The sequence below is a fragment of the Lucilia sericata genome, unplaced genomic scaffold (assembly GCF_015586225.1).
Source record: "Lucilia sericata isolate MDLA Ls3-8-SP2 unplaced genomic scaffold, ASM1558622v1 Contig000015F_arrow, whole genome shotgun sequence".
Classification (NCBI taxonomy): domain Eukaryota; kingdom Metazoa; phylum Arthropoda; class Insecta; order Diptera; family Calliphoridae; genus Lucilia; species Lucilia sericata.
In genome coordinates, this window is record NW_023994054.1 from 560,033 (window position 1) to 573,643 (window position 13,611).

Genomic DNA, 13,611 nt, shown 5'->3' on the forward strand with positions numbered 1-13,611 from the left:
TTACATACATATACACATGTATGTATATCATTGCATTATTTTAAGTAAATTTATTAAAAATTTTAATATTTAAATTTACATATTTTTTTTAGTAATACTTTGTTGTTAACATAATTTTGTGTTACATAAATATATGAAATAATTTAAATATTAAAAAATCAAGTTAATTTTATTTAGCAGTGCTTGAAATTTAATTATAATTCAATTTTAATTCCAGTTTTATTTTCAAGTAAAGTCAAATAATGTTTTCAAACCAAATTTTCTTGTCAAACTTGAAAATAAATTAAAAATATTATTAATAAAAATGTTCATATTTTTACTTCAATAATAATAAATTAAAAATATTAATAATAAAAATGTTCATATTTTTACTTCAATGCAACAAAATAGAACAGCAAATGTTGGTGTCAGAATTTATAAAAATCAATGAATCCAATTGCAATAAAAGGCATGTATGCAGATTAAACCAACCCAAAACGGGATTAATGTAGAAAATGTTCTTTGATATAGGCACGAATGTATATAGAATAATGCAAACATTTCTGGTTGATGCGTTCTTTCAAGATCTTTGCTGATTTATTTGCAATGTTAAAGAAACAGAGAGATCCTGTAAATTATGTTTTATACAAGTTTTTGCCATGTAAAATGTATAAATATGTATGTAATTTTGTCCTCATTCATTTCTTATTTATTATTAATAAATGTCTTAATTATGTCTGTTAAATTTTAAGATATGTGGCAGTATGTTACACCTACAGCTAATACATATGTACATAAATATATATACATATATGTATATTATAGGTGCTTGAATGTAATTATTTTTTCGATAGGAATTACATTAAAATTCAAGGTTTGAATTAAACTGTATTTCAAAGATTGAATTTAAGCATTTTTTCTATTCGAGTTGTAATGTTATACAAGCCTTGAATTAAACTGTAGTAACATTATAATGTTCGACTTGAATTCAAGTTTCCTTTTCACTGGAGAATGCTATTGAATTAAAGTGTAATGCAAGTGTATTTCAACACTTCAAATTTGAATGTTTGACTGGAATTAAATTTGATTTACACTTGAATTCCAGCAAAAATGCTTATTGGGTGTCCATTCCTAATAGTATTCTGGTTGATTTTGGGTTTAATTTCGGCCATAGTGCTCTAGAAACCCTGCAATCCAATTGAATTTTTTAAAAATTAGTCTATAGTAATAACAGATAGGGGTTTTTACAGAACAATCCCTATAAGATCAAGCTCTGTCTGGGCAATTCATCTGAGATCCCGTTTCACAATATCCCGGTAGCCAACACAGACTCACTGTGTATAACCTGACTAATGATTCTAGAACGTAACATGTGACATTGTAGTGCTTTATCTATCAATCATACCAACCTCCTAGTAATGTGTGTCTTAATGATGTCCCCGGCTTTCCAGATCGCCAAGATCTCCGCCTGGAAGACGCTACATTCGACCGGAAGTCTATAGGACACTCTTATGTTATCATCAATCAGATAAACTCCGGCCCCAGTACCAGATTCCATTTTGGATCCGTCAGTAAAGACTGCACACCCTTCAAACAGTACTTCGGACCCAATCCATTCGCCCCTACTAGGAATCACTATTGAAGGTATCGTATCCAAATAGTCAGAAATACCCTCCGTACTTCCCTCAATTCCTATTAGACCTGCTTCGAACATAAGACCGATTATTTTGTTAACTAATCCGCGACCTTAGCAACAAAATGATTGGAATACATGGCGGTATACTTGATCTCTCACATGAGGATGAAAGAGACCGGTTGTTTACATCCCCTAGTACGTTTCAGTTAAGTCACAAATAATATATAACTACTGCATGAATGACCTTAAGCATTTTTCGAAATATATCCATTCGTTTTAGCAACCGAATGGTTTGATTTGGGAGTAAAAAATCTATTCTTAAGGGATTATGGATGTTGGGCTCAAAGCTTTCAAGTTCGTTATATAATCATATATATTATCGCTTTATAAATTGAGTACTAATGCTTGTTTTAAACATAATTCTCTTTAGGCATTTCTTGTAACAACTCAAACATAAACAAATCTAATATTTATCAAAAATGTTTAAACAAGTTTATTACAAAACCAACAGCCAACAACTTAACGACACTTGTACAACAATAACACTCTTTAGCCGACTTTCTCATTCTCTTCGAACACTCTTTTCTCAATGTAAATAAACTTAACGAAAGCATTTCTTTACTAAGCTACTTGAGATTGTATGGACTTTCTTTTCGTTTAGCATATTGCGATGGATTTTTATAGTGAAAGAGATTCAGTGTATTGAATTGCAGTCAAGTATTACAGACAGTGTCGTACAGTGAGTAAGCAATTTACAACAAGATCACTACCAGATGTGTGCCGTGTTAACAGCATCAGTTTGTCACTAGTTTATAAAGAAAGCACAACGTTTTAACGGCTGAAGTAACGCAAATAAAACTCTGCTGCAATTTTATTTACAGAAATTTTTTGGATTTGGTTAATTTTTAACTGAGAAAAGAAAACGAAATAAAACAGCTTCAACAATAGCTTCAATATATGAAATTTATTTGTAATATTCCAGTTTCTGGTCTGTCTTGTATGTTTTTGTGAAATATTTGAACATTTTGTTAAGCTTGGTATGTTGGCCATGATCTTGTCGTGTTTAGTTGTTACCAAGATACGCAGTTAAACGCATGTTTGTTTTAAAGTCAACAAAGAAGTGGTGACAAAAATATGTACAAAAAATAAAAAGAAAATTAATTAAAAACAAAAGTCATTAAAAAAAGTAAATAAAGCCAAAAATTAATAAAAAAACCCAACCTAATTGTATAAACTCAAATAAACAAAAAATATTTTTTGTGAAAGTGTTAGAAAAAATGTTGACCAACGCTAAATAAGCGTGAATTTTGTAGGTGTGTTGATGTGAAGTTGTCTTTAATTTAAGAAGAAGAAGAAAAAACTCAAGCATCTGTTTGTTGTTTATTCACAAACAAATAAAATGTGTAAATTATTTAAAAATATAATTATGAAAACATATATAAAAAAAATCAAAAATATATTTACTAAATGAAAGTTTTTCTTAAAAAAAAACAACAAAGAAAACAACTGTGAATACTTTCAATTTTAAACTGGAACCCATCAATGGTATCAGTTCTTTGTATTAACAACTGACCTAAATACTTTTTTTTAGCAATTTTTGCAACAGAAAAGGCAACAATAAAAACGAAATGTGCATGTTTATCTGCAGTCAATTTGAAGTGTTTACATTTTGGTGAAATGGAAAGTTAAGTGCCGTGTTTGGGCGGTTACTTTGCCATTTCATTTATGATCGGTTTAAAGGTTTCTGAACCTAAAGATTGTGGTGATTATGTTTTTAGAAAAACTATACAAATTTTAATTTGATCTTTGCGGTGTGATGTCGCATTTGAAAATCAATATTTAAAGGTGGTTTTTAGGTGTTTAGGACTAAAATAGTTTTTTTGTAAAGCAGGGACTTTCACTGAAGCATCTATACATTTTTGTTCATATATGTACTACAGGGAACATTTTTTAGTTCTTATATTATAATTTCCCAGTAAAGACATGGTAATGACTTGTACTAACTCAACAACTTTCTTTTCAACGACTAATACATACCGTCTGCATTACTTACAGAGGGTCTGGTAATAACTTACAAATAATGTATTACGTAAGTACTTACTTTTCAGCCTTGACATATTGTTTTCGAACATTGTTTTTAACACAAACGAAAAAATATATATTTTTTCGTGAATTGAGGCAGTGGGCGTATTCTCGTAAACAATTATTGTTTTCTCAGAAACCAAACCACTTATTTTACTCCCTATTTGCAGGCGATCGTAGTAAGTACTTACCTAACTCCCTATTTGTTGACATTGTAAGTGGTAAGTACTTGCCTCCAATGTCAAACCCGATGACTTAAAATGCTATTGTGTAAGTAAATTTTAGCATTTTAACCCCTTACTTTTCAATGTTATTTATGGGTTTAATTAGTCATTATCTATGTCTGTTCGTGCTTTAAAAAACTCCCAAATATGGCAGGACACGGAGTATTTCATATTTAAAGACTCGATATCTCAAAACTCTGAGCCATTTGCAGAGTATACACTACACTTTATTGGCCTGTGTAATTAGCCCTAAACTCTATACGAGTGAATCAGTTTGTCTTAGTCCATAATTAACTGAAGAACTCTTACAAGGCCTTCTTTTGGAAATCTTTAGCTTCGATCACATTTATCAGGTATTTGAAGAAAAAATTGAACAACTATTTTCAGAAAACTTTTTAGGTCTTACGTGATTTTTGTAATAAAGAATTAAATCATATCATAAATGTACTAAAATATTACATAACCTCAAAACACAAAAAAGTAAATTTTTCTAAAAAAAAGTATTCGAAAGATCAATACATAGCATCGGCCTGCTGGCCATATAGGCGTCAATTATTATTAGTAAAATAGTAACCTTTAAAGCTAATACACAAGTCCTATTGAACCTCATCCGGAAAAATCTTCTTGTCTGTAAACAAACCTGTTAAACCGAAAAAGAGCTTCATCGCTGAACACAATTTTGCCATAAACTATCGCTGAATGATTATAAAATTTTAATAATTTATTGACTTTGCCAGATTATATTGATCATAAATGTATGACTTTTCTATAGGGCTAAACACGAACTCAAAATCCTCTCAGAGCATGTTATCTTAATATACTTCCCGCATCTTCACTAAAACGAGTTACTCGGAAGACTTGTACTGTTCCGGTTATTGGAGAGGCCGCTTGGCTGTTGAAACTCAAATCGGCAAAAGAGAATTTCGGTTAAAGGGCTGCTACTTCGGGCCACGAAATATGTCAGTAGTGCGGTTATAAGATTTTGGTTGAACAGAGAATTTAGAACATACATTTTCCTAGTCTGCTAAATTACCACACAAATCTTCACATTGATGTCAAAGTTGTTCTTGCAAAATTTGAGGATTTTCCTTTAAAAGTTTCTTAGATATACGATTTTTTTTAATTCATGTGGGAGCTTCCAAAACCCCTAATTAAAGTCCGCCCATTCGCCTCAAATATTCATATGGACGCTAGAGTTCTTCGTGGAAAATTAGAATATTATAGCTCTAATAGTTTTCCAAATAAACGCATTCCCCCTTTTTTCTTAAAACTCATGTGCGAGGTTCCATTCCCCCTTATTAAAGTCAGCCCATTTTCCTTCCAGATGTTCACATGAACGCTAGAGTGAAAAATCGTATGTATCTAGCCCTAATAGTATCCAAAATAACCAAATTTTTGTATTTAATTCATATGGGAGGTGTCACGCCCCCTAATGCTAGTCCGCCCACTTTCTACATAAATAAACGAAATTCGAAAAATCTAACTATTTTTTTTTTCTCATACATACAAATTTAAGATTTTCTTTAATTGGGATGTGCCACGCCTATTAGAGCTAGGCCACCCATACTATCCCCATATATTTATGTGGATGTCTAAGATGTCCATACAAAACTTTAATGCTCTACTTTTTGCACTTTTTGAGATATGTGACTTTTAATATTTATTTTGTATGTGGGCGTGGCACCCCATCCACTTGAAATATCGAAATACAAAGTAGCCTGTATGTCTGGAAGAAACTATATCCACACATACAGGAAAACTCTGAGTTTAGCAGTCTATAAAGTCCAAACAAACATACAAACAAACACACATTCATATTTATATACATATGGGCAATTCCATGAAAAGGTAAAACACGACTGAAAAAAAATAAAACCCTTATAACTTCTACATTTTTGAAGATAATTCAACATTGGAATGTGATCCTTTGTAGCACCAAAGATGAAGACTGTTGAAAATTTTTGAAATCGGTCTTTTTTTACACCTCGCCGTCATACAAACGGACCCTCAAATATCACTTTTTAGCTCATAATTCTGTTAATTATAATACTATCCCTTCAAAAATCGGTAGATCTAAAATGTCTATAAGCCTAAACCTTTATGCCGATTTTCATAACGATTGGACCAACTAAGTTGTATATGAATTAAAATTACACCCTAGAATTTTATGAGGATCGGTCTATATTTGACCCTAGACGCCATATAACTCCAGTTTTTTATTTTTATCTATAAATTGCTTAAACATGTATATAGGTCGGCCATGTCCGACTGCACTTTCCTACTCGTTTTGATTTGTTGAAGTGTGTGTATGCAAATACTTCTAAAATATATATTTTATTACCTAAAAACAATCAGGAGAAAAATCTGTCACATACGATGTGTTACGTACGATATTTAAAAATGTTTATTATAAAATTATATTAATTTTTTTTTATTCAAAAATTGTGGATTACTAATGAAAAATATGTCCCATAGTGTAAGAAATTAAAACATAAAAGATACACCTACAGAATTCGCAGATTTTCGTAAATATTTACATGTGCTTTAAAAACACTTCCGTATTTTGTCACGTATGATATCGCCATATTTTAATCCATATTTTGGAAAACAAGGTTCCGAATAGGATGATTCCTTTTGTAAATATAGTATTCTTTAAATGGAACAGAATGATAAAATTGGTTTTACAAGTACTCCTAATTTTACAAAATCTATACCACTTTGAAGGCGTGCGAATGTCACATACAATCGTATGGAATTGGAGATAGATATTTCATAATTTTCAGTATAAACACAGGCTAAATACTCCATAAAGTTCGAGATAGATGAGACCAGAGATAACCAAACCTTGGTATTATTATATTATACTATTCTTGTTAGCAAAAGTGTCATACTATGAATCTTTAAAGTATGTCACACGTCTATTTTTATTACATACTTTCGAAATTAAATATTAACCCCCTTATTTACAAACAAAATTTTTATTTTATAAACAGTTTATAAATTAGACTTTGTATGGAAATTTTGTTTTATAAACCTTTTATAAAATAAAAATGTTGTTTGTGAATAAGGGGATAACAATTCAAACTCACATAACCGCTCTAATATCTTAGTATAGGTAAAAACTATTCTAATAGTGTGTAAAACAATTCGACACAAATTTATATGAACTCATTACTGATGTATTAAATCATTAAAATTAAAATTATCCTATACATTATGGGTCTTATTCATAAACTTTTATCAAAGGTTTATAAATCAAATTTTCATACAAAATTTGTACTATAAACCTTTGATAAATGTTTATGAATAAGGCAGTATATATACAAAAACTTAAAAAAAATAAGTACATTTACATAGGTATATCAAATTCTTGGAATAATCAATTAAAAGTTTAATTAATAATCACATAAATAAATAATTAAATTATTCGTATGACATAATTGAGGGTTAAATACAAAATTTGCATAAAAAATATTTAAAAACAAATCAAACTTTTAAACTTAAAACTTTAAATAAACAAAAAAAAAAAATAAATAAATAAAAGTGAAAATCAATATAAAACTTAAAGTGAAATAATAAACGATGGAAAATTTCTTTAAATTAGTTTAACCGGTTAAACGTTGACAAAAAAATCTTGAAAAACGGCAAAATTCATAGTCTTACATCTTTCTACTTGCAGATTTTAGAATTAAGAACAAAAATTATAAGAGAGAAATTTAAACAAAATGTGCTAAAAACTAAACGAGACATTAATAAAATAACAAAAATCAATAAATATTAAAACGGAAACATAAATACAAAAATGTATAAAAAACTTGAACAAAATTTAAATTCAGTTAAAACTGAAAGACAAAAAAATCTCAATAACAACAACCTAAAGAAAACCAACACAATGAATCTACAAAGCGAATATTGTTCTGCGAATCATCTTCAGCAGCAGCAGAAGCAACAACTTTTACCAGATTTTTTAAATCAATCATTTCAAGAAAAGAATAGAATCAATTGTATTTTAAGAAATAAGCACAGTAGGACATCAAAAAATACAACGGCGACATGGTTAAGAAGTTTAAGTCTATTTAAAACGAAATGTAGACAAGAACACCAGCAACGACAACAACAACATCAGCACATTAACAATAGCAACAAACAAAGTTGGAGTTTGTTAACAACCATAATTGTGTTATTAGCAATTATAGAAAATTCTATGTCACTAGCAAAAGCGGATGACAATTTCAATAATAATGTTGATGATGTTGCTACTGCTGACGATTTCAATATAACCGCCACAACAATACCATTAACAACACTCCACTATCACCATCATCTACATCTTCTTAATGACAACTCTAATGTTAGCACTGATGGTGGTGTTGTAGACACTCAAACATCAACATTTGCACCAATTATGGCGAACAATGAATCTTTATGGTTCGACAATACCACAAACAGCAGTCCCACCACCACCAACTCCACCTCTAATACCACCAGTTCGTCATCGAGATCACAAAAGAAATTTAAAACCAAATACAATACAGCCGAAGATTCAATATTTTTACGTTTCGCCAAACGTTTTACGGCCGACAACAATCTTTGGTCTGGCATCATACAAGACTGTTACAGACGACCAACGTTTTCCTGTTTCCAAAAGAATGTCTATTATTATTTAAACGATGTCTTAGATGCTCAGGATGTCAATGTTACGCAAAGATTGAAATTCTATAAAAATGACAATTCATATCAATATGATGTTGAGGAAGCGGAGGATGTACCAACACCCACAACACAATCATCATTGGCTGTGGATTCGATGGAGAATGTGGCAGCTGAGGAAGAAAATGATATAAAGGAAAATGAAATACCATATGCACGTAATAGTCGTTCGTTTACAGGTGAGTAGAACAAATTCTATTTTTGTTTGTTTATTTTTAGAAAAAACACTTGAAACGTTATGAGCTATATGGCAGGTATTAAAAAGAGTTTAGTTTTGAATTTAGATTTGTTGAAAGAACCAGTTTCTTATCCTACTGATACCACATAAAGTGATTTCAAATGGTTCCAAAAGATCAAATTTTCTATTAAAGATTGGACATGGTGCGACCTACAATTGCTCTGTCGGATAGTTTAGTTCGATTTTCACTATATACATATACTGCAGAACAATATCTTTTCTGGATAAAAAATGAATAAATCACATAGATCAGGTGTTTAGCGAATACTTTTTAGGTATTCATTTTAACAACTTTCAAAATTTGAATTCGATCTATGATGACCTAGAAAATAGTCTTTATAAAATTCTAGTACTCGATTGGGTATACTTGTGTGAAAATTGATCTTGAGAAATATGTTTTTAAATGTCTGACAGGGGAACGCAACACCATTGTATGTCTGTTTCAGCCATCATGGTACCAGCTCACGTCAATATATCAGCAGTATTATTGCTCTTAAGAGAATTAAATGTCTCGCAGTTACGTTCGTAAACTCCCGTCGTTAATACAGATGTTTAGATGTAGATTGACATACCTATTAGGGTTCTGATAGCAGTTTGACTATCAGTATAGAATATGATATCCCAATAGTACCTCAGCCAATTCGCCACCCTCTTAATCGCTAATATTTCTGCTTCATCTTTAATCCTAAAGGAGAAATTAGTCTTATATTTTTCTACCATCTTTAGTATAGGTATGGAAGCAATCGACGATTAAGGGAAGCGATTCATGATAACACGTGGTGATATAATATATAAGTTCCTTTTTATACCCTACACCACTTTAGTGGGGAGGGTATATTGGGTTTGTGCTGAAATTTGTAACGCACAATAGTATTGGTCCCACCTTAAAATATACCAATCGGTTTAGAATCATTTTCTGAGTCCATGTCCATGTAAACCTTGTAATTAAATTACAGGTTGCAATTTTGAAGATAATTCAATTAAAATTTGCTTGCGATCTTCTATTATACTAGAGACGAATCCTATTGAAAATGCGTAACATCGGTCCAATATTTGACCTAGTCCCCATACAACTGAACCCCTCGAGTACATAGAGGGAAAAAGAAATATATACGCCTGGTACCAAATTGACACCAAACTGTTTATAATTTTTCAATAACATCCGTTGTCAAAGTATATACAAACAATCCATTGCCAATAGAGAGCTTACCGCGTTTGTTAACATTTAGACAACGGATGTGAATAAAATTTAGATTTCGACAACGAATTCTTGCAATGTTGACAACGTTGACTTTTTAACATTACATAGTGTTGTCATACGTATGTATATACTTTGACAACGGATGTTATTGAAAAATTATAAACACTTTGGTGTCAGTTTGCTACCAGGCGTGTATATTTCTTTTTTCCTTTGTGTAGGGCTTTTAAGTTCATAATTATGTTCAATATACTCGTATCTAGGGCGAAAAAATCTTCAATATTATGCAATAAAATATTCGAGATCTCTTAATTTTAACGTAGAAAATTCGACCAAAACAGTTCCTCACACAAAAGCTTTATTTTTTATTAAACACTTAAAAATTCAAATTATTCAATAGTTTAACATTTATGATTATTTTATTACGCTAATAAACATGATCAATATTTATTTTAAAATATTTATATTTATTTACAAATTCTTTCTTATTGTTATTAAATTTAACTTTCACTTTATAAACTTTTCAAAAAATCATCTTCAGTTTGTTACAAGTTATTATTTTTTGCTGATTACTTGCACATCATCTTCATCGTTGTCTGACTGGCAGACTAACTGACTGACTGAGTGTGCTGTGTCTGTATGTTTAGATGTCTGACATTTCTCGTATATCAAAATTTTTAAAGATTTATATATTTTAATACATTTTGCTAAAGCCTTTTGTAGCTAAATTTTAATTTGTAAAAAATGTGTTATAGGCACCGAAAAAAATAAATGAAATCATTAAATCTTGCGTGTGAAAATTTATTTCGTTTAACAATATTAAACTTATATATAACGTGCCTAATGTATATTGGATTTTTTTGAATTTTTCTTTTTTTATAACCGAAATATAAAATAGATTTTTTTAAAAACAGTTAAATCATGATTGATGGTAATTAGTGTAATTTGTACGCTACACCACTAGAGAGGGGAGAGTATTATGTACACAGAGGGAAAAAAATATACACGACTGGTTCCAAACCGACACCAAATTTTTTAATAACATCCGTTACATACGTACGACAACATTATGTAATGTTGACAACGCAACGTTGTCAACAATTCGTTGTCGCAATCTAAATTTTATACACATCCGTTGTCTAAAAGTTAAAAAACGTGGTTAGCTCACAATCCATTGTCAATAGTGAGCTTACCACGTTTGATAGCAATTTTCCTAATTGCCTTCTGGCGGTCGGTAAATATATAAACCCCTGTTGGGGCCATATTTGTTCTAATCTCATATTTTGGAAAATGTATTTTTCTTCCATATTAACGTAAAGTTTAACATAGAAAATAAATCACATTTTAAATCTACTCATAAGTGGTGTAGAGTAACACATGTTCGACCATGCCCGATTATACTTTCTTAAATGTTTTATTTGTCAAAATGATCAAATTAAAAAAGCTGAAAATCAAATAGCTTTGCATAAAATTACATTTTCATTCCTTTTATCACAACTTTAATTAAACACTTTGTTAACTTTTCAAATGAATAATAAAAATTGTATCTTTAGCACGCAAATAGCTTAATTACACAAACGGTATTAAATAAATAATCATGCAAGACATACTTTTTTTTGCACAAAAAATCCAATTATTTTAGTGCAAATTTACTAATGTTGCGTTTGTATTTAATTTGAAAAAAATTAATTTGAAATTAAAATGTCAAAAGTGATAGTTTGTTATGTGAGAATAAATTTATTTTCTGAAAGGGGGGTTATATAGAGGATGGTTATATGTATGAACCGATCCGCATAAAATCTTGAATAAGGTTTTTGGCTCATTTTTAAAAGTCGGTTTTCAATATGGACCAATCCTTATAAAATGGTGTCAATATGGACCAATCCTTATAAAATTTGCAAGAGATTTAATTAATTTAATTAATTATCTGAAGTCGGATAGGGTCGTTTATAGATCGATCCCCATAAACATTTGAGATTTTTTTCTTCTAATAAAAATTGTTGATTTTGATTTTCATCATTAAAGTAGTTTTTAAAGGGAATCTTATATGAGGGTAGGATTAAATATGCTCCTCAAAAAATTAAATATGGGATCTCTGTACTGGTATTTTTCGCTAGTTATGATCATTAAAGTAAGTAATTTTTTAACGCTTTCTTTTATGGGGTCTAGGATCAATTAAACACCAATAACCACCATTGTCCAAAGGAGTTCAAGTAGCTATTTCTTCATTGTTTTATTTTTTTTTTTTTAATTTTTTTTAAATTTTTAAGGAAATTTAAATTTAAATTTTTTTTCAATATTTTGCACTTAAATTTCCCCTTTTTTCTTGAGAAAAAAAAACACAACAAAAAAGTTAATTTTGAAAAAATAGGGAAAAATTAAATACCAAATGTTGAAAAAATCTTATTTTTCAGTTAAAATCCCATTATGGGACTATAAAGCCCTTAATGGAAACTGTATAAGCTTTGTTTTGAGCAAAAAAAAGGCCCATTTTGAAAAAAAATAAAAAAACAATTTATTGGAAACAATGATGGACCTTTTTATCTTCTAACCCAGTTAACCAAATATTGACCCCAAACTAGGGTTCTATAAATCGACTTTCGAATAATCGAACAATCGACTTTTTGTCGAAAAGTCGAAGTCGACTATTTTGTTCCAAAAAAGTCGATAACTCTACTATTGTCTATGAAAAAAGTCAAAAAGTCGACTTTGTAAATAAAAGTCGAAAATTCGAAAAAAGTCGATAAGTCGAAAAGTAGAAGAAAGTCGGAAAAAGTCGGAAAAAGTCGAAAATTTGAAAATAGTAGAAAAAAGTCAAAAGTTGTCGAAAATTTAAAAAAAATTGGTAAAAAGTTAAAAACTCGAAAGAAGTCGAAAATAGTCAAAAAGTCGAAAAAAATCGAAAAGTCGGAAAAAGTCGAAAAAAGTCGAGAAAAGTCGGAAAAATACTTAAAGTCGAAAAGTCGACTTTTAACTTAATGAAAAAAAGTCGAAAAATCGACTTTTCATAAAATTTAAAAACTCGATAAATCGACTTTTCATAAAATGGAAAAAGTCGAAAAGTCGACTTTTCGTTTCAACTATAGAACCCTACCCCATTTTCTGAAATAGTAACTTCCAATAAATATAATTTTCAGTGCATATATCGGTATCTTGTTTTTTCTCCATACAAACGGGGCCATCCTAAGGCACATGATTAATCCCTCCTAAAGTTTTCTTATTAAAAACAACAAAATTAAGTTAACTTGTCTCTTACACCTAAATTCCTAATTAAAAACCCTATTTAATGCCAATCAGATTTTAATTGACAGACAAAAGAAATATAAACGTAAATTCAATTATAAATTATAACAAAGGCGGCGACGAAATGACGTCTTTTTTAAATGATTTGCTTTGCAAAATATATACCTACATAACAACAATATAAACAATTTATTATTATTCTTTATAAATCACAAAGTTTTGTTTTACAACAAATAAACAGACAAAACAGACTTTTACTTTCAAAACAAAAGAAAAGAAAACAATTGAAACCGAAACAGAG

The 13,611-nt window shown here is 29.9% G+C and overlaps 1 protein-coding gene across 6 annotated transcripts in view; it reads left to right on the forward strand.

The window, feature by feature from the left end:
* LOC119605856 overlaps nt 1–13,611 on the forward strand; it is a 63,489-nt gene that overhangs the window by 26,758 nt on the left and 23,120 nt on the right. For 3 of the 6 annotated variants that reach the window (XM_037959192.1, XM_037959200.1, XM_037959208.1), the window contains exon 2: nt 7,601–8,810. In XM_037959192.1, the coding sequence (XP_037815120.1) occupies nt 7,724–8,810 (1,087 nt within the window). In that variant the 5' untranslated portion in view covers nt 7,601–7,723. Of the gene's footprint in view, nt 1–2,429; nt 2,929–7,600; nt 8,811–13,611 lie in introns of those variants that run through there. The other 3 variants (XM_037959184.1, XM_037959225.1, XM_037959215.1) reach the window with 3 other exon arrangements.